This window comes from Cuculus canorus, chromosome 7, assembly GCF_017976375.1.
Source record: "Cuculus canorus isolate bCucCan1 chromosome 7, bCucCan1.pri, whole genome shotgun sequence".
Lineage (NCBI taxonomy): Eukaryota > Metazoa > Chordata > Aves > Cuculiformes > Cuculidae > Cuculus > Cuculus canorus.
The window spans coordinates 2229539-2255891 of record NC_071407.1 but is presented as its reverse complement, the minus strand read 5'-3'; the positions used below and the strand labels follow the sequence as shown (position 1 = coordinate 2255891).

General features: G+C 45.1%; 1 protein-coding gene across 4 annotated transcripts in view; it reads left to right on the top strand.

Annotated features, from left to right (window-relative positions):
- The window catches only part of GRK5 (G protein-coupled receptor kinase 5), a 170414-nt gene that overhangs the window by 123564 nt on the left and 20497 nt on the right, over positions 1 to 26353 (top strand). For 3 of the 4 annotated variants that reach the window (XM_054071155.1, XM_054071154.1, XM_054071156.1), the window contains 7 exons: positions 12242 to 12342; positions 15086 to 15178; positions 18042 to 18105; positions 18640 to 18780; positions 20146 to 20336; positions 25302 to 25339; positions 26104 to 26193. In XM_054071155.1, coding sequence (XP_053927130.1) covers positions 12242 to 12342; positions 15086 to 15178; positions 18042 to 18105; positions 18640 to 18780; positions 20146 to 20336; positions 25302 to 25339; positions 26104 to 26193 — 718 coding nt within the window. Of the gene's footprint in view, positions 1 to 12241; positions 12343 to 15081; positions 15179 to 18041; positions 18106 to 18639; positions 18781 to 20145; positions 20337 to 25301; positions 25340 to 26103; positions 26194 to 26353 lie in introns of all 4 variants that reach the window. The other variant, XM_054071157.1, reaches the window with a different exon arrangement.

The following is a 26353-nucleotide window of genomic DNA, read 5'->3' as shown; positions in this document are numbered from 1 at the left end:
TTTTCTTATCTGAAATCCCGTTCGATCTCCTTTCCTCCAGGAAACGCACAGAATAAAGGGCACGTTTGCAATTTCTTTGCTGCCAGAGGTTAGCTGGACGCAGCAATAACCTCCTTTACTCCAGTCTAAGGGCAGCAGTGGGTATTTTGCTAAATGAAAATATGTCTTTGTTTTTATGAACAATTAGAGGATAAGGAAGGGAGGGAAAAGCCCTGTGAAAGGGAAACCGGCCGCTCAGCAGTGCCTGGCCTTCCACTTGTCTGGTTAAAATGTGTTCTTCCCTCAACTCAGCTCTTTGTGGAGAAGAAAACATCAATGTAATATGGGTGCAATGAAATTAAAATGATATATGAGCCCTTCTGCTGGACAAAGCCGTGCAGCGACTCCAGGCTCCTGCTCACAAATATTTGCATTGGCAAAGAGCAGTTTTCTTTTTGCTCATCGTTGTTTTAATCTCGACGTGGAGGCTCTTTGCCTTCAGTCGCGCTCTCCTGGAGATTTCTCTCCCCCTTCCTATTTTCACCACCAAAATAAACGCAAACTGCAGCACTCACACTTCTAAGTGAGTCATCCTCGCTGATCACTAAAGCCTTCCATCTCCCGTAGGGAAGTTTAATGTATCGCTTTGTAATGATTCTGGCTGAATCCTGGAAGGGCAGGTCATACTGTACCAAGAAGCGGATTCAAGCACTGAGATCTCTTCCTCTAACTGCTTAGTTTTACCAAATGCCTTCTAGGGAACGTGTTATAATTAGGTTTTGGAATGGCCAACACAAAAGCTGAATGTCACTGTAAGGGAAGCTCTGAAAGAAAGATACGTTAAGCTTATGTAAAGCAATCTGCAGAGTTTAATACGAGACAGAGGCTTTGTGGTTTGAAAGGTGAGCCTCCGGGGACTGTTGCCTACGTTGTTACCCTTCTCGTACAAATTCAGCTTATATCACTTATACCCAGCGAGTCATCCCCGTGCCCTGTAAGATTATTATCTTGCTGATAAAAGGCCAGCACAATATCACTTTTCACCGACCGCAAAGGATGGTCCCTTACGGCTCAGTCCAGGTGTTATCTCCACAGCTAGCTTTCATGTTTTTCTAAGCCCGATGCATTTCGTTAGTGATCCAGCTGAAGCAAGCAATGAATGAAGTGCCTGTCTGCACACAGCGTGGTACGCCGATTCAGAACGGGCTAGAATTATTTACTTGCTCAAAGCCTTATTCACTGTCTCCTTTGCGTTCCTATTAGGAGACTTCAGGATGCTAAATACTTAAGTAGAAATCCTGGCCTTACTCGAGCCAAGGAGAGTTTTTGCCATTTAATTAATTGCCCTGGGACTTTACCCTTTGACTCAATGGATTTCTCAACTCCCCTTTCTATTGACTTCCCTACTTCACGGGCACCATTTTAGCCGGAGATGATAGCATTACTTAGACCTCTGCTTTGCAGCTAGCGTAATCGATCCATAATCCAGTCTCCAGAGAAATCAATACATAATTCTTGTTGTTGTTCCAGAGACAGCACGGTCGATATCTCCGCTGATCACTATGTCTTGGTCCAGGAAAGTACCTTCTCAGTGTGGTTTCTGTGTAAGCTCATCTTTCTAAAGTTCAATTCTGGGAAAATATCTGCTCACAGCAGAACAGAAACCTTATTACTCAAATTAATGCTTTCTAATCAGAATTTAATTTACCGGCCATTCTTCTGTCACTGGGGCTGGGCTATAATATCGTGTGGCAGAGGAATCTGAAAAATCACAGCGTTGCCTTGATTGGGAGCCTCTTTGCTGTGGTCTCAGACTAAAAGGCATTTTCTCACGGTTTGCTCAAGTCCTATTTCCTCATCCTTTTCTCACTGTTTATAATACAAATGTTAGTTAACTAAACACTTACTGAGGAGTTCTGTCTCTTGCAATGGTGCCAAACTGCACGGGAGCCTGTGGAAGCGGCACGGAGTCTGCTCTGCCCTGATGATGCTGAGCCAGAATAGGTCCTTGGGCGGCCCCGTGTCCTGCCCTTAAGGAGGGCTGCGTTTGCAAGGCACTCGCTCAGACTGGTTGAGGATTTGGGCTGGAGTCATTAACTACGCTGGTTTGATGCCGTTAGTTGAAGCTCTGCTTTTCCTTCCTCATTTTGGAGAGGTTCGCACGCTTCTTAGCCGTTTGTCATTTGTGGTCAGGAAAATCATTGGGATGGCTTGGTCAGCGGGCAAAAGCCTTCCGGCGTCCCTGGGTTTGCTGGAAGAGCTCTGACTTTGACCCTTTGGAAAATGGAAACTGGCTTCAGCTAATTGATGTCAACCACACATGTAAACCTGGCTCACATCTGTGCGCCGGGGCAGGGCAGGCCCCCCACGCGGCTCTGACTCCTCGCGGGCACTGCCAGGGCCAGTGGACACTGTGCAAATACAGAGCCGTCTGCTCAGGATTATCTGAGGGCAGGAAGGATGTACTTGTCTGCCTTTGGCTAATGAATATGCTCATTATGGTTTCCTCCTCTCATTTTCAGGGAGTCAGCTTCTCCCTGTCCCCTCTGGATACCCCCGTCACTTATACTCGGTCCATATGCATTATCGATGGCCAGGGAAGTTAATCCTAAGCCTTTAAGGTTCGTTCAGCTTCCCCAGAAATGGCCTTTTCTGCCTGAAAAAATTGCTCACATGGGAAAAAAGGAATCAGCCTTTTCCAGCTGTCTGAAGCACTGGCTTGCAAGCCATCCAGAAATCTGCAGGAGAGGGCTTTCATGCATTTGCGCAGAATGGCATTAAAATAGACCTCTGGTGAGTCCAGCCTCTTCCATTCCCAACACAGACATTGCAGCCTTGACTATCTAATCACGAGGAGACACCTGGATAGGAGAGATGAGGTGCCTCTTTCTGTCCACTGACTGTATAGGGAGCCCAGGGGGCCTTTGAGCGTCTCAGGTTTTACGTGATTGGAGTGCAATGAGGTGAATTCCATGGTAGGTATAATGCAGAGTGCATTAAATTACGTTGTGTGGCATATATACGTTGAGGAGGTGTTGAGTCCCAATCCCTGGAGGTGTATAAAAGATGGGCAGATGAAGTGCTTAGGTATATGATTTAGTAGTGGGCAGGTACGGTTGGACTTGGTGATCTCAAAGGTCTTTTCCAAGCCAACAATTCTATGATTCTGTGATATCCACACAAGTGTCCATGCGTAGTTTCTCAATAGTATGGGAGCCCTTTGAATGCCTGAACTTCACAGCCCTTCTGTCCACCCAATGAGACTTGCAGCAGCTTTCCTGGTTGGTTCAGCTCTGGATTGAAATGGTTTTTAGATGCAAGAGGGGAGATTGAGATGAGATCGTTGGGAGAAATGTTTTGCTGTGAGGGCGGGGAGGCCCTGGCCCAGGTTGCCCAGAGCAGTGGTGGCTGCCCCATCCCTGGAGGGGTTCCAGGCCAGGTTGGATGGGGCTTGGAGCAACGGGATCCAGTGGGAGGTGTTCCTGTCCATCGCAGAGGGGTTAGAACTGGGTTATCTTTAACATCCCCTCTGCCCCAAACTATTCCATCATTCTACTAAGAAAATCCCCAGTGTGGTCGCAGGCACTGCAGCCGCTGACTTGCGCTCAGCCCAGATCAGGCCTTTACACACGAGCTCCCTTCATGCAAAGCAAACAGCTCGTGGACTTCAGACCACTTGCAAGGGAAGGGTTACTCATGTTTACGAGCTTATGTCCCAGAGGAGTGAATTCAAGCAGGGATTTGTTTGTTTTCCTGCAAGAAAGTCATTCAATAACATTGAGGTTGTAAATGAGTGTTCATAGATTTAGGGATTTTTCTTCTAATGGAACAAATGACTTTTGGTTTACCAGAGGAAGCCAAGCTATGACTGTTGCAACACAAGGTTGCTTGCTAATGTCTAGGCTATCCATCAATGCGGGAGGCCGTGAAAAAGCAGAAAGGTTCTGATAGCAGGCTGGACGCTGGATACTATCCAGGCCTATTAAGCACAAGCGATGAGAGAAAAAAACCTTCTGAGAACAGCAGCTTTCAAAATTGTCCTCTCATCTTTGTTGCCACTAATGTTGAGAATGCTGTTCTTTTCCAGAAATACTTTATCAAACATCTGGCTGCTTGTCATAATGCACTATAGCAACGGCTCAGTGGGGTTGCCGGCAAAAGAGGTTCCCTTTTGAACTAATGATGCTTCCAAGGACTGGGCGAGTACCCTAGCTTTGGAGTATCTAGAAAATCCTGGTTAGGATTAATTTGAGTTGGTTAGGATTAATCTGAGTTGGGTTAAAAAGAATTGGCGTTGTTCAGCTTGGGGAAGAGAAGACTTTGAGGAGACCTTCTTGCAGGCTTTCAATAGTGAAAGGGGGCTGGCGCCGGTTGCCCAGAGAGGTGGTGGCTGCGCCATCCCTAGAAACAATCAAGGTCAGGTTGGATAGGGCTCTGAGAAACCTGATCAAGTTGAAGATGTCCCTGCTCCTGCAGGAGGAGTTGGACTGGATGACCTTCATGGTTCCTTCCAACCCAAACCATTCTATGGCTCTAATTAGTTGTCATAAGCTACCCCCATCACCCTACTGGCAGCTACTGGTTGTGGTTGTTGCATCTATGTTTTCATGCTTTAATCTGTGTGCAAAATGCTTTTAAATGGGAAAAATAGACAACAGGGAAAACATTTACAAGTAATACTTCCCCTTCCACCAGTTCAAAGCGAGGTTATAGAAAGCAATTTGAGCTGGCTGGTTTATAAGCATCCCTACACCAATAAGCCTCAGTGTCTGGGGAAAGGAGTAAAATGCATTTTTTGGTAACATAACCTCTATAAGCAGGTTTTCAAAGAATTATTAACAAATTATGAATGGGGAAGGACTAGGGTTTAAAGATACTGAAAAATATCTTGCCAAGCACTTCTTGTGAGGCCCAGTTTCTCACTGACTGAGGTCAAAGCCTATCTTCTGAGGTGACCAGTTTACATTCTTAAGCTAATCTATAGCTAAAACCCCTTGGCTGGTTGGGATTGCAGTGAGTGGTTTGGGTTTATTAAATTGAAGAGTATAAAGGCTGCAGCTGATTCTCTGGGCTTGCGAAGGAAGATGATGAAACAACCACATTTTGTCTCATAGGACATTTAGTTATATCAACATTACTTTCTATGGGGCTTTGAGTGTGTAAGATTTCCTCTGGTCACCTATGGGAGCCAGGAAGAAGTTTCTCTTTCTTGATCTAGACATTCTATTCTCTTCCTTTCTTGCTCTGAAACTCACGTTGTGGTTACACCCCCAAATTTCTCTGACTCAAATAATTTAACATTCCAAGGCAAACACAGTTTGGATTGAAGATCTATATATAGAGAACATTTGACTCACAGCATTTACATGGCAGTTGCTTGTTTGCCACCATCAGGAACCAAAATGTGGTTTCTAGAAAAGAGCATTTTGCTTTCAGTGGTCACCGCTACAAAGGGGTTGAATGAGAACAGGAAGAACAAGGTATGGCGAGATAACAGATTCGATTCTTTAATGCTAGGAAAGCCATGAAAAATGCTTCCTACACTTTCTATGCACTTGTCAGAAAGAAAACCTCAGTGGTTGCTGAGTTTCTGAAGCTGGAAGAGGGGAGATTGAGGTGAGATTTTAGGAAGAAACGTTTTGCTGTGAGGGTGGGGAGGCCCTGGCCCAGGGTGCCCAGAGCAGTGGTGGCTGCCCCATCCCTGGAGGGGTTCCAGGCCAGGTTGGATGGGGCTTGGAGCCCCTGATCCAGTGGGAGGTGTCCCTGCCCATGGCAGGGGGTGGGACTGGATGGGCTTTGAGGTCCCTTCCCACCCAAACCATTCCATGAGCCTATGATTTCTCTAAGGATGGCCATACATCAAAACTGCAGGTTGCACCCCAGCACCAAAGAGGAAGGATGCTGGAAACCCAGAGAAGCAGCTTATCCTTTTCCTGCCAGTGGGCTTGCTGGGGTCCGCACGCAGCCCAGTGAGTCTGGAGCAGGCAAGTCAGCCTGAAGCTGCATCAGATCCACTGCAGTGAACGAGTTAACGAACTGAGGTGATTAGCATTGTCTTTCATGATGGATTAACACAACCCCTCCAGGCAGAAGAACATGCTCAGCTGTTCGCTGAGGGCTCTGTTGTCTTCAGTCATTCTATTTTTCTGTGTGTCAATGTGTGTTTTGATAGGTTAGTAGAATAATAAGGAAAACGGATTCATGATGATTCCACATCAGCTTGCATCACATGCCTAAAACAAACCCCAGAGTTGATAGGCACTGCTGATTTGCTTCGTTTAGCTACCAGCAACTGATCCTGCCCTCAGTGGTTATAACATCATTGGAGCAGAGAACAGGACTGGGTTCAAGTTTTTTTCGGTGTTGTTGACCCACTCGGTAATCCCGGGTGAGCTCTTCCATGTCTTTGGCCGCCGTTCCTGCTCCCAGGGCTGGTGTGATAGGTTTGCTTTGGAAGCTTTAGCTCTCATGACGTGTGCATGTAGTCATGAGTGTAGTCGTGTCGTCTTATGGGCGCCCAATCTCAGGTATAATGTCTGCACGCTGTTGTAATGGATAAATCGCTACTAATAACACAGCTGCTCTCCATGCTCCCCATCCACCTCACTGCCAATTCCTACATCTGTCATCTCAAAGCAAATATCCTGGAATTATGAAGCCTTGTGCTTTACTGGTTTGCCTCATACAGACCCAAATGACTTTGTGGTAGGAAAAAAAAAAAATCAAAAGAAACTGCAGAAGTTGATTGCTTAAAGTGTTGCAGCTGCTCCTGATGGAGAGTTGGCTGTTTACTACATATCCAGCGAAAACCAAACAGACAAGATCAGACACAGGGCAAGAAGAAAGAATGTTCCAACATTTTTGTGCGTAACACCAAAGTGGGTCAGGAGACAGCGTGTGCTGTGACAGTGCGGAGAACCTTTTCTCTCACCAGGCTGAAACGCGTGCCTAACCCAGGCTTCTCAGAATCAAAGTACCACCAAGACACTCTGTCTCCTCTTCCATTGCTTTCCTCTGCGTTCTTGGTTGGACTGGATGATCTTAAAGATCTTTTCCAACCTAAGTGATTCTGTGGTTCTATGATTCTCACTGTCAGCCCCTTCACTCTTCTTCTCGGTCGGTCAGTACGTCCCAGGCTCAAACTGAATCTCAGCTGGCATTGGTCTGCCCTGCCCAAAGCAGGGAAGGTGTGGGAGCAGCAGAATCACCCAGAGTGGCTCCGGATGTCTCCCCGTGGTGGGGCAAGCAGACCTTGGGCTGTGCCTTGCACTGGCGAGTTCCTGCTCTGAAGGCAGCCGTGCAGACCCCAGTGGAGATAGCACAGGGCAGTTTTGGGGTGCATCTCTAGCCACAAGTAGCAGATCATCCTTGGAGCCACAAAAAGGCACAATTTCATGGTCTCGCTTTTGCCTTCCGTTACCTTTCCCCTTTGAGAATATGCATGCCCTGAGCACATAAACTGATCTTTCCCTGATTTTGCACCTGCCAGCATGACTTGCCTACATCTACCTGTCTCCCTTTTTCAAGTAACTGCTCTAATTACGGTCCTTCCTGTACGTGTTCTGCTCAAAGGACTGAGGACAGTCACCACTGATAGTCCCACCATCGCTACCTCTCGTGGTAGCTGCTCCCTCTGCTAGCTGAGCCTTCCTCAAACATCTGGAGAAGAATGTAGCTGTGCAAAAACAACAGCAGGAATGGCATTGCATGCAGCAGACCTCCCATCCCTGACACAAACCATTGCTCTTTGTCACTGGTCTTGGGTTGTGGCCATGTGAGAGCAAATCAAATGCAGCAACGTAAAAACGTGAAGGCAGTGTTTCCAGGTTTTTTGTATATGAATTCCCATCCCATCATAAAATCATAGAATCATAGAATAGTTTGGGTTGTAAAGGACGTTAAAGATCATCCAGTCCCACCCCCTGCCATGGGCAGGGACACCTCCCACTGGCTCAGGGGCTCCAAGCCCCATCCAACCTGGCCTGGAACCCCTCCAGGGATGGGGCAGCCACCACTGCTCTGGGCAGCCTGGGCCAGGGCCTTCCTTACCCTCATCGTGAAGAAATTAATCCTTATGTCCAGTCTAAATCTGCCTCTCTCCGGTTTATAGCCATCATGCAACCATCTCACACCAAAGTTCGTTTTGGCCTGTTTCTTCCGTAGTTTTGAGGTCTATAGGTCTATACTAGCAGCAAATCTGTGTGGAGATTTGCAAGTAGATTATACGTGGAAAATTGTTGTCAGCATCTGAAAATATGCATATCATTAAGACAGAAATGCTTGGAACCGGAGACAGCTCAAGAGAACTTACGGCTTGAACTTTTGTCCATTGACCGAAGCATTTTTAATTGTTTTAAGCTAGTTTGATGTGGAATGTTTTCATAACCTGAGACATAACATATGCTGCACGTTGTTTGTTTTATGCAAGTGACTTTTCAAGTAACTCATCGTGTATCGATATCACGGCTGCGTGGCAGAAACTTGCCAGGAAAGCGGTTGTGTTCATGACAAAAGTTTGCATGAAGTGTATTTGATCTGAAGAGTGTGGTATCTGTCTTGTTCCTATAATTTTTGTAGTGATGAACAGTTGTGCTTTAAGATACGGGGATGACTCACATCCACTGGCAAGAGTTGGTATAAAATGAAAGCCTGTATTTCTCGGTGTCTGTTCCTTATTCACTAATTGCAAGCTACAAATGAACTGATTTGAGGAATCTGAGCATTTCTAGCTTTCATTTATCTCAGTGAGGCTTCTTTGATTTCAGTCACAGACGATCATCAGCTCTTCTGCAAAACTCAACCCTTAACCTCCCTGTTCGCTGCTCTGTAAAATATTGTGAGATTGCCACCTAGCTCATGAAGCCTTAATCATGCAAGGAAGCTTTAATATTTTGCGGTTCTTAGATGTAAGGATAAAGAATTACCTCCAGACCACAGGTCTGCTCTATTTCTTGCAAAGTCAGTCTGACTGAAGTCAATACTATCCCTTTTTCTGATCCAGAGTTCGGGAAGCTGTTTCTCTTCTTGTAGGAGACAATGATGACTGATACAAGTGTCTTTGAAGTAGGACTGTTCGTTTGCAAAGAAGATACTTATTTCTTTAGAATCAGAATCATTGAGGTTGGAAATGACCTCTAAGCTCATCCAGTCCAACCATCAACCCGGCACCACCGTGCCGACTAAACCATGTCCCCAAGAGCCGCATCTACACACTTCCTGAACCCATCCAGGGCTGGAGACTCCACCGCTTCCCTGGGCAGCTTCTTCCAATGTTTCACCACCCTTTGGGTAAAGAAATTTTTCCAAATATCCAATCTAGATCTCCCCTGGCACAACCTGAGGCCATTTCCTCTCATCCTATCACCTGTCCCTTGAGAGAAGAAACCAAGACCCACCTTACAACCCCCTTTCAGGGAGCTGTAGAGAGCGATGGTGTCTCCCCTCCCCTCTTCTCCAGGCTAAGCAGCCCCAGGCTGCTCAGCTCCTCCTCATAACCCTTGTGCTCCAGACCCTTCCCCAGCTCTGTTCTTCTTCTCTGGATGTGCTCAAACCCCTCAACATCCTTCTTGTACTGAGGGCCCAAAACTGAACCCAAGATTCAAGGTGCAGCCTCACCAGTGCCACTTTGCTCAGATCTCCAGGTTTCCTTTGGTGAGCCTTCAGCATACAAACTCCCTCGTGTGTTCCTGGGGCCATGACGTGTCTATGGTTTACAGAGTCCAGTGTTTTGCAAAATCATTGGTACAAAGGGCTGGGAGAGGGCTCAAGAGCCTCTTGCACTGAACAGAGATCAAATACACTTAGATCATCAACAGATGTCTGTCCACCCTCGGAAGGCTTTCAGGCATCTTAGAGCAGATTCCACAACGTTCATGTGCCTGTTCTTGTGCGTCCCTGTGTGGAAAACTAGAAAAAATATCTTCACATCCAATTAAGTGGATTCCTTCTCATCATTCCCCCAGCACAGAGCAGAACATGCAGAATAATTGATCCCTGCCCTCTTTATTAAAAGCATTTCTACAGTAAAAGACCTTTATCGTGTTTCACTCTTACTTTTCCAGACTAAACAAATCTCGTTCCTCAGCACTTCCCTTTGGTGTTTTTTTTTTCCCCATGCATGTTTCTCAACCCTCCAGGCTCTCGGTTCACCGTAGCTTTCTCAAACGGTGATGACCCCAACTGGGTGCGCATCTCTAGCTGGAGTTGAGCTCATCCTTCTCAGTTCCCTTTGTTGTCTGGGCACTTTTCCCACAGAAACAGCAGCACCGCTTCCAATAAACCAACTCTGCGCGTGCAGGTTCGTGTTCCGCGTGCATCTGCTCTGGGCTCCATACAGCTATTGGAAAGAATCAGAGTGGGTTACGTAGAGACGCCTGCCAGTCATCCTTACCCAGAAAAGCTAACCCCAGCTGCTGGGTTGTCAGGAAAGTAGTTTTATTCATCGAAGTTTAAAACCTCTGCTAGCTGGCTGCCTGGTTTCACTTCCACAGACTTTGGGGCAACACCAGTAGTGTCCTACTGACCAAAGTCACCCGCTTGAAAGATTTGGAAGTTCTGTCCAAAGTAGAACAAATAACATATTTTAATGAAAAAATCATTTTTAATGAAAAAGTCATTAAAATGATTTACTGAGATTTGGTCTATCATTCTCCATTCGCGTCAAACTCAGTGGCTGATCAAGCTGAGAAAATCCGGCATTGTCTCAATCCCATCATCTTCTAGGTGATAATCTGGCAGCTCATCTACCACTCGAGAAACTGTGAGACTTCTTAATTATCAGCAGTGCACTCTGTGATTAAAAGTGGGTGTTTCCTAGATATCTTTCGCTGAGGAAATAGAGAAATACATGGAGGAAATGAGGAACGTTTTCAGTGAGGTCAAAGATATCCAGTGTGTTCTGCAGATTGTCTGTCAAGGTTGAATAGTGGGACCACACTCTGCAGCACCCACAAACGGTTCTGTAAACCATATTCCTATTTAAAGACATTCAAGTGGAACAAACTTACTTTTTTCATGTCACAACTGGGATCTTATTCACATTTCAGCAGCGGGAAGGAATGGATAGAAGACTTAATTTGGCTTTCACCATGCTGGAGGTTTTCTGCGGCTCCACCTCTGCCCCTTCCTCCATCCCCATTCCCAGTGTTGTTGAACTCTGCCCGTAACGCATCTCAGCGCTTGCCAAGATATCCCCAACCAAGAGTGAGTTAGTGAGAACATCTGGCCAGGAGTGAGTGATGATGCTCTGTGACCCACCCACTCAGCACATCTGGTGGTCGTGACCGGGGATGGGGAACCTTACCGAGTGTTAAGGCGTCTGCCAGGAATGAGGATTTTTGTCATCCCTGGCTGCACTTATTGAAAATACCCAAATCCAATTGTTTCTATCGAGGGCATTTCATCTCAACTGGGCAAATGTCTATTAATAGGTTCACACACACACGGGCACATACACTTTTTTATACAATTACAGTATATTCTCAATGAGTGAGAATGTGAACTGCTTAATAACTATCTTTATAGCTAATTAGTCCCAGAGGTCCTAAACTAGTTAAGCTTCAAGGCATCCTGCAAAAGGCCTCTCTTTGCTAAGGGCTTTTAGAAGGACCTGAATGTACATTCTCTCTAAAGTGGGAGAGGATGAAAAGAGTTTACGTGCATGGTTGGCAGAGTTGGTTTTTGAAATGATTATTTGAAAACTGGTGGATTATTTTTGTCTTTCTAATGATGAATTAAGATGTCCAGTCACTTTGCAAGCAGGTTCTTATATTATTCATATATAAACCAATAAATACGAATGCTCTTCTCTTGTTTTTCTTTGCTGGTAAAGAAAAAAAGAAGAAGATGGATTTTTCAGGCAGCACAATGAATCATCAATGAAGTGAAAACACTGGGCAAATTCTCTTTTGTTTAAGAGAATGGCCTGTACACAGTTGAAGCCAGCACATTTTTCATGGGATGCAAGGGAGCAGTTCAAAGAATTGGCAAGGAGAGGGTCCTGCATATTCATGAGGCTGGGCAAGGAGGTGAAGGTAGAGGAGAAGGCAGAAAAGCGATGTGAGGATAGAGTGGAATGCAGAGCGAGTTGCCACGGTATCCTATTTTACTGCTGTTTGACGTAAAGCTCCTTTGCGTTTGCCCAACCACTGGAATTGCAAGGAAGCAACTCAGGGCATAAATAATGAATGTGTCTTTTACACATGAAGAGAGGAGAACCTGTACCTCGTCGCAGAGATAACGTGCCCCTCTCTTCTCTCCCCAGTCTCCAACCTTCGTTCCTGAAGTCAGTCAAGATCTTATCCAACAGACAGAGGAGAAACTGGAAAACAGCCCCTGCAAAGAGCTTTTCTCTCACTGTACAAAGTAAGTATAACTCGATACCCAGAGATTGCAGGGCTGCAGTCCGCAGCTTGTGGCAGGTAAAGAAGGACGTTTCAGTTTGATCCTGATGTGTCTGTCTCCGGTTTATGTCCGTAATCCTAGAGGCAAGCGGTGAAGTCATTTCATCTGAACAAAATATAATACATCCTTCCATGCCATTATATACACGACACACAGACACTTAGTGTTTCAGGTATTTGACAGAGTGTTCTAGCCAAGTACACCAGCCATGGATTTCATGCTGTGTGCAAAGAGCTACAATGAGAATGCATCCAAAGAAAACATCTCTGTTTCAAAGCGAATAAAAATTAAGTGGCTATACAGTCCATTTGGACAGAGGAATGTGCAAACTTGCTCCGCATGGCTTTTCCAGAAAATCTTCACCGGGAGAATGGAGCTCTTTTAATGCTTTCTGTCCATGGCGTTTGAATGAACACGCATTATTTCATCCTTTGTCTGGGCAAAGGCTTATCAGTTGTTGTAGCGGCGAGGCGATTTGTGCTATTATGCGCTAAAGCTCCAGGTATGCAATCTGCATTTGCAAACACTGACCCGGGTGCGTTCACGCCAGCAGATCACAAACCAATAAAAATAGGAAAAGGAGGGATCATCGCAAGCTGCCCCGTGTGGTTTCTGGCTGAGCGAGGTTCGTTTTCCCTGCGTGATGTAATGGGGATTTGTAAAATTTGCTCCGCTGTCATTCATTGTTTTGACTTATTTCATTGACCTTTTCTGTTTTCAGTTATTCTTTGCATTGGTGGGAGATGTGGGTTATTCCTGGCCTCCTCTTATAGCAGAACCAGTTTCTTTGCATTGGCCTGGCGTCATGTAGAGATGCTCGTATAACTCGCACCAGTTGCATGTGCCAGTCCCAGTGACAAAGGCAGAGCTGTGCTCCACACAACTCCCCCTCGATGCCTGTTTCCAGTTCTCAAATTGGTTTGAAAGCTGACAGTTCCCTCTAAAATGCACTTTGTCGTTGCCAAAGAGGGGAACTAAAAAGCAAACAACTGCTGAAAGACAGCTATTGTTCTTTAAAATACATGCAGCTTTTAATTAACTGAATGGAATAGGCCAGCGTTGGACACCACTTAATTCAGGCTCGTATTCGCCGGCAGCCGTGCCTTCGTCTCAACGAAAATGGATAAATGAGCCAGGTTTGAGACCTTGTTAATAAATATGCTGATCATTTCACATGGACTGAAACGGGGTCAAAAGGAAGCTTTAAAAACTCGCTGTTGGTATTTACGAAATGTACTGAATAATGTTAATTTTGGAAGAGTTCATAGTCAGACTGAAAAAGGGAGGCATACATACAAATACAGAGCTTGCTATCCTGTCGGAGCGGGAACGGGGACGAGTGTCAGACGTGCCTTCATAGATAAGATCAGTCTACAGGAGAAAGGCATGTAGGACTCAAATTTCTGCTTTAGACCTTTAATATTTTGACTGTCTGCTCCCAAGTCCTTCCAGTTTCTCCCATAATTTTGGCTTTGAATTTGGAAATTTGTTAAAGTTCATTAAGACTTTATTTTTTAAGGTTGAATCTGCTTAGAGGAAACCATATGATCAAAGTTAATGCAGGAAACAAAAATTTGAGTTCTGAATACGGAATACGTGCAATTACCTGCCTGTTCCAAACCGATGATGCAAGAGTTACCGTAAAAAAAGATTCAAAAAGCTGAGAAACTCCAAAATCTTGTGAATAGCAGCCCGTGAATGAGGAGGAACTAAACTGAGGAGAGACGTTATTCAGAATTGTTTGCTCAGGTCTAGAGCAACCCCAGGGGGAGACACAGATTATCCTTTCCCAAACCAGAGTAGTCCTTTAGAGAGGATTTTCTTCTCCAGCAAAATCCAAACCCCAAGTTTCATCCCTGTCAACCCAGCAGAGTGGATGTAGGACCTCAGTAGGCAAGGCAAGAACCAAACCCAGCAGGTCAACACCACCTTGTTAAGCAATGGGAACACCTTCATCTCAGGAAGCTCTCATAGCTCAGCCCATCTCTTCTTATCCCTGAGCCCCTGTCTTATGGGATGTCTGGTCCCTGGCTGCTGGTTGCTTGTCACAAGCAACATACATTTTTTTGGCTGTTATTCCTTTGATTATGCAAAAGACTTTGCATCCACTGTGTGAGCTCCAAAATCCTTTTCTTGATCCAGAAACAAATCCACACCCTTGTTCTTTCCCCCGTTTTACTCTATAAAGCACATAGCTGTTAGGAAAAGGCCGTTGACTTTAATCACAGTTTACTACTTCTGTATAACAGGGTTTGAAATTGATTTTTTTTTTGCTCACAATAACCCCTCCTGTGGGCTCTCTTTGACAGCAATGGGCTTCAGACAGACGTTTTCAATCCAGATGTAAACATCCCCCCAGTTTAGGAGCTCAGTTCCTGAGAGTGTTGTGTTAATTTACTACCAGAAGCAAAGACATTTGTTGTCCTGTGACTAACAGCCTTCGTAAAAGCCCATTGAAGCCCACGGGAGAGTTTTCAGCGAGCATAACCGGTACATATTCCTGTTCAGCTTGTACAGGGCCTCCTGTTATGAAATACATCAAACGTATCACTTTGTTCTTAGGTTGAAACTATGAGTAAAATAACACACAAAATAAAATGATCCTACCAGACAAGAAGTCTGGATTCTCTCCTCTTGTTTTGTTTCTCTTTTGCTCCAAGTTCAGGATTATAAAATGCTTATATATCCTTTTCATCTGAGATAGATCCGTCCTTGACCACCTCAGTGGGGAACCCTTCCAAGAGTACCTAAGCAGCATGTACTTCGACAGGTTTCTCCAGTGGAAGTGGTTGGAAAGGTAAGTGGCGCTTTTATTTTCTTTAAGTTGAAAGCGAATACCAGGTTTTCCCTTTCCATGCAGAGCCTGTAGGATACACTGAAAATCTGACAGCGGAGGCAGTATGTTCACTCCCTTTGCCTTCAAGATAAAAGACAATTTGGCCTTTCTTTGGTGTTACCAATGCCTCACTCTAATGTTTGCCATGTATGGCCCTCTCTGTGCAGCAATTCTTTCCCTCTTTTCACTGTTCTCCTTGAGGAACGTCCATCCAGACTCATTCCCATTACCCTGAGCTGTACTCCAGGGAAGCTCTCCCAGAGAGCTCCTGAAAGTCTTTTCTAATTTTAGCATTTGTTTTCAAGTGTTCCTTGTGAGGAGGTTCCAGAAGAAGTAATGGCTTTAGCCACAAGAAGGTGCCATACTGAAAAGTCATGGTTAGGTTGGCTTTAGACTCAGTTTAACCATGAGCTGAGTCTCCAGCTGCGACCATCCAACAAGCACGATTGCTGTCTGGGATATGGACAGTGTTCCTTCATCCTTTCTATGTGTGCTTACACCCACAAGTGCTCCTCAGCCGCTCCCTTCTCTCTTTAAGGACGTCACACTCGTGAAGGTGAAATGCTCCTTCGAGCAGCTTGGGCACCTTTTCTGCACAGCATGTTTGTGCACGGCAAGTGAATGGGAAAAGACTATGAAAAACCAGGAACCCAAATCTCCTGTGATCTGAGAAACATCTGTGGCCACTTTCACTAAGGCCCTGGCACCACGAGCTACTCATGGCACAGTTTGAAGGACACATTGCACTTTTTATAGCCTCCGCTTGGACATCTGTAATGCTAAATGTAAGATACGCATCCAGTCTCTGGCTTTTGCGTTTGTAAGCACCGTGCCCAAACAAGGCTGAAACAGATGCTGCTCACTAGGGAAGCAAAGAATAAAAGAGAAATCCATCCCAAAACACCAGGGAGCCAATTTTGGCTTCTAAAGCTCAAACGTTTGACCATTTAGTGGTATTGGGTGCATTAGGTATGAATAAAACACGTTCAGCAGCTGCAGTTGTCTTTCTGTTTAGCTGCACTCTGAATAGGGTGACTTTTTGTCTGGAGCTGTTATCACTATTATAAAATCGCTACAAACAGATGAAAATAAGGCATTTAAGTCCTCACACCATATTTATTGGCTAGCCAATAGTTTAATACCCAGGCAACCTTAGCGAGTATGAATTTGGAAGGAAAGGGGGCTTTGCCTTCTCTGTGTCGGTGCGGGCTGTAGCAGACGTTCACTGCTGGGTAACGGTGACCTTGAGTTGAGAGAAGCCCTGGTTTCCACAAATGGAATTAATTATGGCGGATGAGTTCAGGCCAAATCCATGAGCGGTGTGTATCAGCATGATGCCTTGGAGATCAAAGGAGCTGTGCCAGTTCCTCTCCCTGGAAAGCCACAAAGCTGCTGCACAAGAGGGAAGGGAGGCGGTGGGCAGAGGGAAGAGCCATTTCATGCCAAGACGTGCTCCACATGCCATTTCACCGAATCCAGCTTTTACTCTTCCATTTCAATTAAGACTACATCAGATGACTCATCTCTAGCCAAGCTATTTCCTATCTGTTTTCACACTCGGGATAAAGAATTTTCTGAAATGCTTTGAGGATTTCTTTTCCCATTCCTCTATTGGATGTGCCTGGCTTAGGAAGGTGGGAGAGCTGGTTTGGGGATTAGCCAAGAGATGTTAGTAGCACAGAGCGATCAACAGCTCCTTGTGACAACCTGCTGGTTCCAAAGGAGTCAAACAGTCCTTTTATTCCAGGGACATTGCTGAGTGTGGAGTTATCACTGCGAATTGATGCTTTTAGTCCAAATGACATTTGCAGGATCCTCACGGAAGCCTGAAAATAGCATCTTTTCCACTTCAAATTTTGGCCTTCTGCATATTTTCCTTCTCCTGCTTTTAAAAACAATATTGAACATAAATGAAACGATGCACTTCAACATTTCTTCCGTATTGTCATCAACTTCATCATCACTGTTGTGGGAACAGCCACGTTATTGTGCTCCCTCTGCCGGCTGGCTGCTCGCCAGAGGAAAACAAACTGGTGGGGACAGTCATAGCGGTTCTTAATATAATTGTAAAACTTCAGTGATGGAGCGATGGAGACGAAATTGGATCTTTCTGAATCGAGAGTTCTTCTCTCACATTATAAAACTTTTATGGTAGCAAAGTATCAATTAGATGAAAGGCTGAAGCTGTTTTGGTAGAGCAGAAATGTGTCAGAATCCTGTGTGAATGATAAAATTGTACAATGGGCTGGAAGGGACCTCAAAGCCCATCCAGTCTCACCCCTACCATGGGCAGGGACACCTCCCACTGGATCAGGGGCTCCAAGCCCCATCCAACCTGGCCTGGAACCCCTCCAGGGATGGGGCAGCCACCACTGCTCTGGGCACCCTGGGCCAGGGCCTCCCCACCCTCACAGCAAAACATTTCTTCCTAAGATCTCATGACAATCTCCCCACTTTCAGCTGAAAACCATTCCCCATCGTGCTGTCCCTGCACTCCCTGAACAAAGGCCAGAGCTCTATAATGGAGGTTCAGAACCCTTCTTGGTCTTGAGACGCGAGCAGAAATTATACTGATGACTCACTAATGTGTTGTATTTTATTACAGCTTAATATGTTGGAATTGAAAAGTTCAAGCCATACATAGTATTGAAGTAATGCAATTACATAATTATAGATCATATTAGATAATATGATTACCTTGAAATAATGTTATTATAGAATATTTATCTATTTTCCTTTTCAGAAATAGGCCCTGAAATCAATAAATCACAGAGAGTACATTAAATGTAGCGTGCCTTTTTTTATTTATTTCCTTTTCTTCCAGGCAACCGGTAACAAAAAACACGTTTCGGCAGTACAGAGTTCTAGGGAAAGGCGGCTTTGGGGAGGTGAGTGATTCCAAATGTCTCTGTTAAGAGCGTTTCTTCTCGGGCGCTGCAGGTTGCAGGACCCTGATGCGACAGAGGCTGATTTTCATTAATTGCTGACAGTTCTATTTAAGCCCTCGTGACACAGGAATCTCAAAAGGACTCTTTTTTGAGAATGATTTTGCATTTGGCTGTTGCATTCACAGTGGAATTAGGGTTACACCCTTATATGTGTTTTACTGATGCCTGGAGGTCACTGCCCAGGCAGCGGAGTCAGAGGAGGCACAGACAGGCTTTGGCTGAGCAGGTTACAATCTGCATGGACAAAAGGAGGTGGGATAGGAAGCAGGCAGAGGAAAGTGAAATAATTAAACCAATATTACACAGCAGGTTTGGAAACAGCGGTCGGTTCTCCAGCTGCCCCCGCCTATGCCCTCATTCGCTACGCTGCTGTCTCTAACCTTAAAAGGAGTAAATCAGATCACGAGGACTAAAGTGCAACCCAGGCGCAGCGTTTGCTTCAATTTACCCAGCAATTGTTCTTTGTAATTCCAGGTCTGCGCTTGCCAAGTCCGAGCAACGGGGAAGATGTACGCCTGCAAGAGATTAGAGAAGAAGAGAATAAAAAAGAGGAAAGGCGAATCCATGGCACTAAATGAAAAGCAGATTTTAGAAAAAGTCAATAGTCAGTTTGTAGTGAGTATCAAACTCCCTAGCACTCAGCTCCCCACTCACCTGCTGAGCACTCTTCTTGTTGAATCCGGTGCCTCCTCCTCCTGCTGTGGGAAAGGTGCCAGCAGCTGACACCCTTCGCTTCATAGAAACATAGAATTCCTTGGTTGGAAAAGATCTTTGAAACCTTTGAGTCCAACCATACCTGTCCACTACTAAACTATCCCTGAGCACCTCATCTGCCCATCTTTTAAACCCCTCCAGGGATGGTGACCCCACCACCTCCCTGGGCAGCCTCTGCCAGGGCCTGAGAACCCTTTCAGTGGAGAAATTTTTCCTGATGTCTAATCTAAACCTGCCCTGGGGTAACTTGAGGCCATTTCCTCTCATCCTATCCTTTGTACCTTAGTCCTGTTCCATGCACCTTTCTCGAGTCTCTTTTTAGCCCCTGGTCTGTGCAAAATGCACCACAGTGCCTCTTCCTACCATGGGAACGTGATGCGTTGTACAGTAGGGCTGCACCAGGCTCAGCTATTTTTCTCCAGCGTGTTTACCTGAATTCCCAGTTTCAGGAAGAGAGGAGCTTGGAGGAGACTGAAGGAGATTCAGCCCAAATAGATCAGAAGAGATTGGCTAGTAGAAGCATCTACGCAGTGCCGTGGAGCTGGTCGGTGTGGCACAGGGCTTTCCTGAGTCGTGCCAGCTCTGGTGTCTCTTTGAAAACTTGCTGTAGATTTAACAAAAGAAAAAAGGTGTTTTTGTACGTCAGCATCTGTCATGTTCTGTATGCTTATTTGAGGAAACGCCGTGAACACAACAGATGCAACATGTTTACTTACATCTGGCAGAAGCAAAGATGACGGCACGTATTTAAAAGTGATCGGCAGCTTTCAGCTTGTCCGATCGTTCCTAGCGGACCCACCAGACCATCAGGGCTGATACTAACCTTCATGCCTTGGTGATGGTCTGCTTGACCACCACCAGACTGGACTATCTGGACCTTCATGGGAACCTACTGAGATAGTAGCTTTTTGACAGCAATCCAGCCAAACAGCAGCAGGTGTAGATTCCCTTAATTATTAATATCTCTCCTACATGGAGAAGTATGCCTGGAATTAGTACATTTGTCCAGCCTGGGAAGCTATCAGATCGATGCCTTTGAGGGTTTCTGGGGATGAATAGGCTGGATTCAACAAATTAATCTATAAAATGCTAACATCTGTCTTTTCTGTACTTTTACAATGTGTGTTTGCTGTTGTACTAAGACCCAGATCGAGTTCAGGCCATGTTTTTTTTCCCTTTCCTAGAGCAAATCGTTCATGAAAAGTTAGTGCTTTCTTGTTAGTATCTGACTGAAGTGCCACAACTATGCTCCAAATGTTTTTCTAGGTCAATTTAGCCTATGCCTATGAAACAAAGGATGCACTGTGCTTAGTTCTGACTATCATGAATGGAGGTGACCTGAAGTTTCACATCTACAACATGGGGAACCCGGGCTTTGAGGAGGAAAGAGCTTTGTTTTATGCAGCAGAGATTCTTTGTGGCTTAGAAGACCTACACAGAGAAAATACTGTGTACAGGTAAGCACTCTCTAGAGCCTTAGGGCATCTTTTCTGGGGGAAAAATGAATTGCCTGCATCCTTCCTACTCCTTGTGGTGCTGTAGAGCTTCGATGCCTCAGTCCTTTGGCTGAAATTTCACAGAGCCCTGTACGAATGCACTGTGATTCAGTAATAATGGAAGGAAGCAGTTACTTTGCTAAATACATCCTGTCTAAATTATACCGAACTAACACAAAGCTCCCCAAACCCTACCGCATTGTGCACCGGGTGGCATAAGAAAATCATAAATGCTTCTTTAAAGGGATTTCATTAAGAATTCTAGTTTCTGGTTGGTATGAAATGGAGATCATTCTGTTCAAGCCTCTATTTTAATCCATTAGATTATATTGCCTTAGGGGCTGTGGCATGTCAGTCGAGGAGAAAAGCATCTCTCCTATCCCAGAGGGAGCACAATTAGCACAGGAAGGTGTTTGAGACATGGATTTAGGACACAAACTAGTTGGATTAGCTAGATTGGATTGGGATGGTGGCCATAGCGTGCCAGCCGTGGAAGGAGGCACATTCCCAGCCACGCGACGGAGGCGTCCTGCTGGCAGCATCCCACCCACTGGGGGTGCAGCCAGCGGGCAGGGCGCTGCCCGGCGCCGTGACAGGCAGCCAGTTTCGAGAAGGACAAATTTCAAGCTGTCAGCTTCCAGTCTGGCTTGCAGCTCTGTCAAAGCACTTCTGCAGGGCATCACAGGGTTTACTTGCTGGATAAGGAGTGTGATTGCAGAAAGAATTCTTGTGACTCCATGAGGACTGATTATGTTTTAATCAGCGACCAATGTGGTTGTAAACAACATTTGATGTTTGTCTTCAGCATCCCAGCTTGTGAACTCATTCTTGCTGGCGTTCACGGCAGAAGAGGTCCTGTAAATTGATGAAAGAACTTCCAAGGGCAATGATGAATAGACAATACATTCTATTTAAAAACTAAGCCACACTTTAAATCATTTCATCTGTCCATGTGTAATCATAGAATCATAGAAGCACAGAGTGGTTTGGGCTGGAAAGGACCTCAAAGCCCATCCAGTGCCACCCCCTGCCATGGGCAGGGACACCTCCCACTGGATCAGGGGCTCCAAGCCCCATCCAACCTGGCCTGGAACCCCTCCAGGGATGGGGCAGCCACCACTGCTCTGGGTATTATGCTTATGCTTCTCTACATAGAAACTGTGATTCTGCTGTTGATTGGAGGAGCTCTCTAACAAAGTGCCCCTTGGTCACCTCGCTGTGGCTCAGATCTTGCTGATTGGCATAAGGGGGGAAGACAGATAACTTGCTGCTTTAGTTGGCGCTGGCCCAAGAAGGGGATTTTTTTTTCCCCCCCCCAGGAACAAAATGGAATTAAGTGTTTAATGTCAATTGAAAAATCAAATAGTGAGTAATGTGTCTGGCTTCCCTTTTCTTTAAAAAAACTTCCTACCACATTAAAAAAATAAAGGTTTAGGAGATGTTATAGGGATTCTTTCAAAGGTACTAGATCATCAGCATACTTTATGGATGCAAATGACTGCTACATTCATAACATGGCTGGTAAAGTGCCATACTAATGCCACTTTCTAATAAAACAAACTACAAACTCTATCTGGTCACCTAAAATAGTACATGGCTCTGAGAGAAATGGCATCGTACTTCCTTAAGTAGTTCCTTCACGTTGCTCTTTAAAGAGCTTCTAGTTTGCACCTCATTTTGGTGATGAATGGTGTTATATCCTTACAGATGACATTTTCAAGCGGTATTTTAGGAGCATCTGCAGGGACCCCTAATTTGTAATGCCATAGCGTATTTCGGGACCCGGGAGAAGTGCTATACAGGTCAATAAAATATAGCAGCTAAATACTACCACTTTCTCAAGGTGAATAATTCATCGCAAAACATTTATTCCTTACTCTTAATTTCATTTTCTATGACAAAATCCTTCTAAAACATAGCATCAGAAAATCCATCCCCATCTCACCCTGCAGACGTGCCCCAGGAGAACAGCCAGGCCAGGTTTTAGGCTCAGAGTCAGTTTTATCTAATTCAGAATTCTCTTGCCAACCATGGTTCTTGCATTGCATTTCTCAAATGCACTGTGTTAGTAAAGGTCAATGGGTCGATTGTTCACTGAAAGCAAACAGAAAAGACTGCTGGTTCTCCTCAAATTATTTATGTATAATGTGTATATATTCTCCTTTTTTTAAATGTATTTTATATATATAAAATATATCTTTTAATGTATATATATATACATTTTAAGATATATATATATATAAATAAATATTTTCGTATATGCTATAGCCATGCCTGGAAGCTCCAGTCAGCACCATGATCACGTTGTCCCAGGCATTATACAAATATGCAGTAAAGTCTTGTGATTAATTTAGCTGTTTATGCTGTCTTCTACAGCCAAACAATGTGCCGTTGCCTTCTTAGCGTGGGCCCAGTGCCAGCTGTTCATGTTCCAGTATATTTAGGCAAGGCTGGTTTACATGTTGGAAGCATGTAACTGATACCACTGGGAAGTATCATTCCGTGTGTGTGTGTTCAGTGGGGAGTTTTATTTATCCTAGACTTTTCAATACAAAAATCACATTCCTCCTTGGCACTTGGAAGCATTGACCAGACACAGGAAGGCAGTCTTGACCCCAAAGAACCCGAAAGCTGAGAACAGAAAGCACAACTGATGTCTAGGGTGAAGGAAGACTGTAAGGACAGAACTGCTGGTCTCAGAGTCCTCGTGGACTCGTTCATTTTCTCATTCAAGGGCAGCGTTTCCCAACGTTTCCCAAATGACAAGAAGCTTGCAGGCTTCTTGTCATTTGGCCACAGTTACGGCTATAAGTGGGACTGATAACTGCTGGAGCGAACGATGAAGTTGTTAATGAAGTCTGAGTTCTTCAAGGAAATGATTCTTAAGGGATTCAGAATACGTTTTTAGCAATAAATAGGAAATCATAGAACCATGGAATATCCTGACTTGGAAGGGGCCCACAAGAATCATCAAGTCCAACTGCTGTCCCTGCACAGGACAACCCCAACATTCACACCGCGGATCTGAGGGCCTTGTCCAAATGCTTCTGGAATCTTGTCAGGCTTGGTGTCGAGACTGCTTCCCTGGAGAGCTGTTCCAGTGCTCCACCACCCTCTGGGGGAAGAACCTTTTCTAAATATCCAACCTAACCCTCTCCTGGCACAGCTTCCTGCCATTCCCTCAGGTCCTTGTTCCTCAACTGTGTTGCTGCAGTGTTGGAAGCCTTCTGCTGCTCTGCAGAAAAAGCCCACAGTGGTGTGTTAAACAAAATCCAAGCCTCTCTGCATTCAGCTACCCTTCACGTCTCTCAGTGTTTGCTATTTGAAAAGTAGGTTGGGTCCCGCTGGGCACATGGTGAAGTTTGTCTGGAGAGGTCAAGAGGGTCCAAAGCAAGCAAGAAGAGGAGATTGTTCATAGTGCCCTATATTCTTGCATGAAATAATAAATTAAATGAGACAAGTTTTGAGATTTTAATCTCAGCATTGTCAAAACTATCAAATACCCCTCTCCAGCCACAGGAAAAGCCACGACGTGGAAGCGGTGCAGCCTGAAATGCCAGGCAGGCTCCTCGGACTCTGTGCAATGCACGGATCTCCTGGTGCGAGGGTTTCTCTTGCACTCCCTCCTCTCTTTGCTCTTTGCAAAGAAATGCATCTCGCTGGCAGGCGAACGGAATCAAGCTGGTTCACGACTGTAAGGAGGCCTTAGACTAGAGACGAGGCCAAGCACTTCTTGGATTTGCACCAGGCCAAATGTTGTGTTTCAGTAGGAGTCAAGCAGATAAAAGTCGAGGCATGATGATGTGGACTGGAGCAATATGTGTTTCCCTGCCTCACCCTGGTGCCTCACGCAGGCTCCTGAGCCAGCCCAGCCTGCTTCCATTGCACGACCCTGCTGGAACCCTCCCTGCCCAGCACATCTTCTCTGTGAGACCTCCAGGTCCCATCTCATGAAGGATGGTTTCATTCATGCTCTGCACTGGCAGCAGGCTGTGCCTCGTCCCTGCATAGTGGCACCGGGAGGAGCCTCCACAGCAGCCCACCACATCAAAAAAGGCAAAGCTGTGCTCACCTCCCACGTTTGGGAAGTGGCCTTGGTTGAGGGTGGCTGGACTGGGCAGCATCTGCAAACAACAAACTGGTAAAGCAGGTTTGGTGCAGACAGATCTTTCAGAAGAATGACCTGCCAGGGCTCAGCTAAATGTATGAAACTGAGATTAGTTTTTTCAGAAGTTTATAACTTGGCCAGATTTGGGATTTTTTTTTCTCTTCAGGAGCAGTAAAAGGCACATCTTTGACATCAGAGTGACCACCTTGCCAATTTCTGTGGCGTTGCTCCAAACCACATAGGCACTGGAGCTTCACAAATGTTTGTAAGAGGAATTTATTCTGGGCACAGCATTCCCCGCTCTACCCCTCTGTTTCCAAACCAGCCAAAACTCTTATGCATGTGCACAAGTGCATGTACACACGTTCACACATTTGGCCTGAGCCAGGTGCCCCTCATAGATAATTTGAGCCTTTTTCCACTTTCATGTGCAAATAAAATAGTTTAAAAATGTCAATATTTTTTTTTTAACAAAAGATTTTACAGCAGACAACGTTACAGAGATTTAACAACATGCAGGACTATAGGGGCTGGCTTACACGGTTTATAGGATGAGATGGATGAGTCCATTATAGAGTGGATTAGGAACTAAAAGCTTGCCTTAGTGAAAAAATGTAACTCCAGCTTAGGAAAAGACATCTGGTTTCAGTCTATCCGTGAAGTGAGTTGTACAAAGTTGCATTGGTTTCACGAGCGCCTTGCTGTTTGAGTTGACCCTCCACTGGTTTATCACCGGTAATAAATGCACTCGCACGCTGTCGTATGTTTATGTTATCTGAACCAGCTTCATACAAATAATGGCTGTCTTTCATTTTCAGAGATTTGAAGCCAGAAAATATCCTCCTAGATGATTATGGTGAGTCTCAGAGATGCTTTCACAGTAAAGTAGATTAAGTTCATTTTAGGGTATCTATTGCACAAAGACAAATAATACTCTGCAGTGACGAAGAGGCTCGGCACACACTAATCCTTCTGTCTCGGGGTGCCAGGGTTCACCGCCTGGGTGGAATGAAGCGGCCGTGCTGCTCAGCAGGGCCTCTTCTCGAGAGCATGGCTTTGCTGGGAGTGGCTGCCTTTCTTCATTGTGTTTCCATCCTTATTGTTGCAAGGCTGCCGCAACACAAAGGAAGTTAGGGTTTCTAAATACGTGTTCCCAGCTCTGTTTTCCAAAGTATTTTGATCCTTTGCTGAGTCAGCTTGCATTTGATACAAACCCAGGTACCCATTTGTTGCTGAAGGCAGCGATAATCAAATCTGCTGCTGACTTATAGCCCAGACGTAGCTCCTTCAGCCGGCAGTTACAGAATTACATCAGCCCATCCAGTCCAGTTGAGGATGCTTCCCCACAGCTTCTCGTTGCCTTTCTGTGGTTGGTTTTGAAATATCTGACAATCCCCTCTGGTCCATAGCCTCACTGGTAAAGTTCATTTCACTGCATATTAATGCCCAAGGAATGTCCCTTTTTTCTTATCAATGAAACTGCTTCAACTCAGTGATTCGGTGCACTCATTCCTTAGAATATCTCAACATTGGAGCAATGACAACAGTTGTGGTTTTGGACTAATTCAAGTCTTATTATTATATCTGTTTTGAGTTGTTTTGTTTCTTTTCCCCTTCCAGGCCATATTAGAATATCTGATTTGGGTCTAGCTGTTAAAATCCCTGAGGGTGAATCAATCCGTGGAAGAGTAGGAACAGTGGGGTATATGGGTAAGTCTTCACTAGCTCATCTTCTTTTATAATTTGTGGAGATTACTTGGGTTTTTGAAGATCTTTCCGCCATGCAGGGTGTAAGAAAAAGAATTTTTAGAAGAGTCACATTCGGCTGGGTCCAGTTGCTTGCAGCAACATACCAAGAAGTAGAAATGAG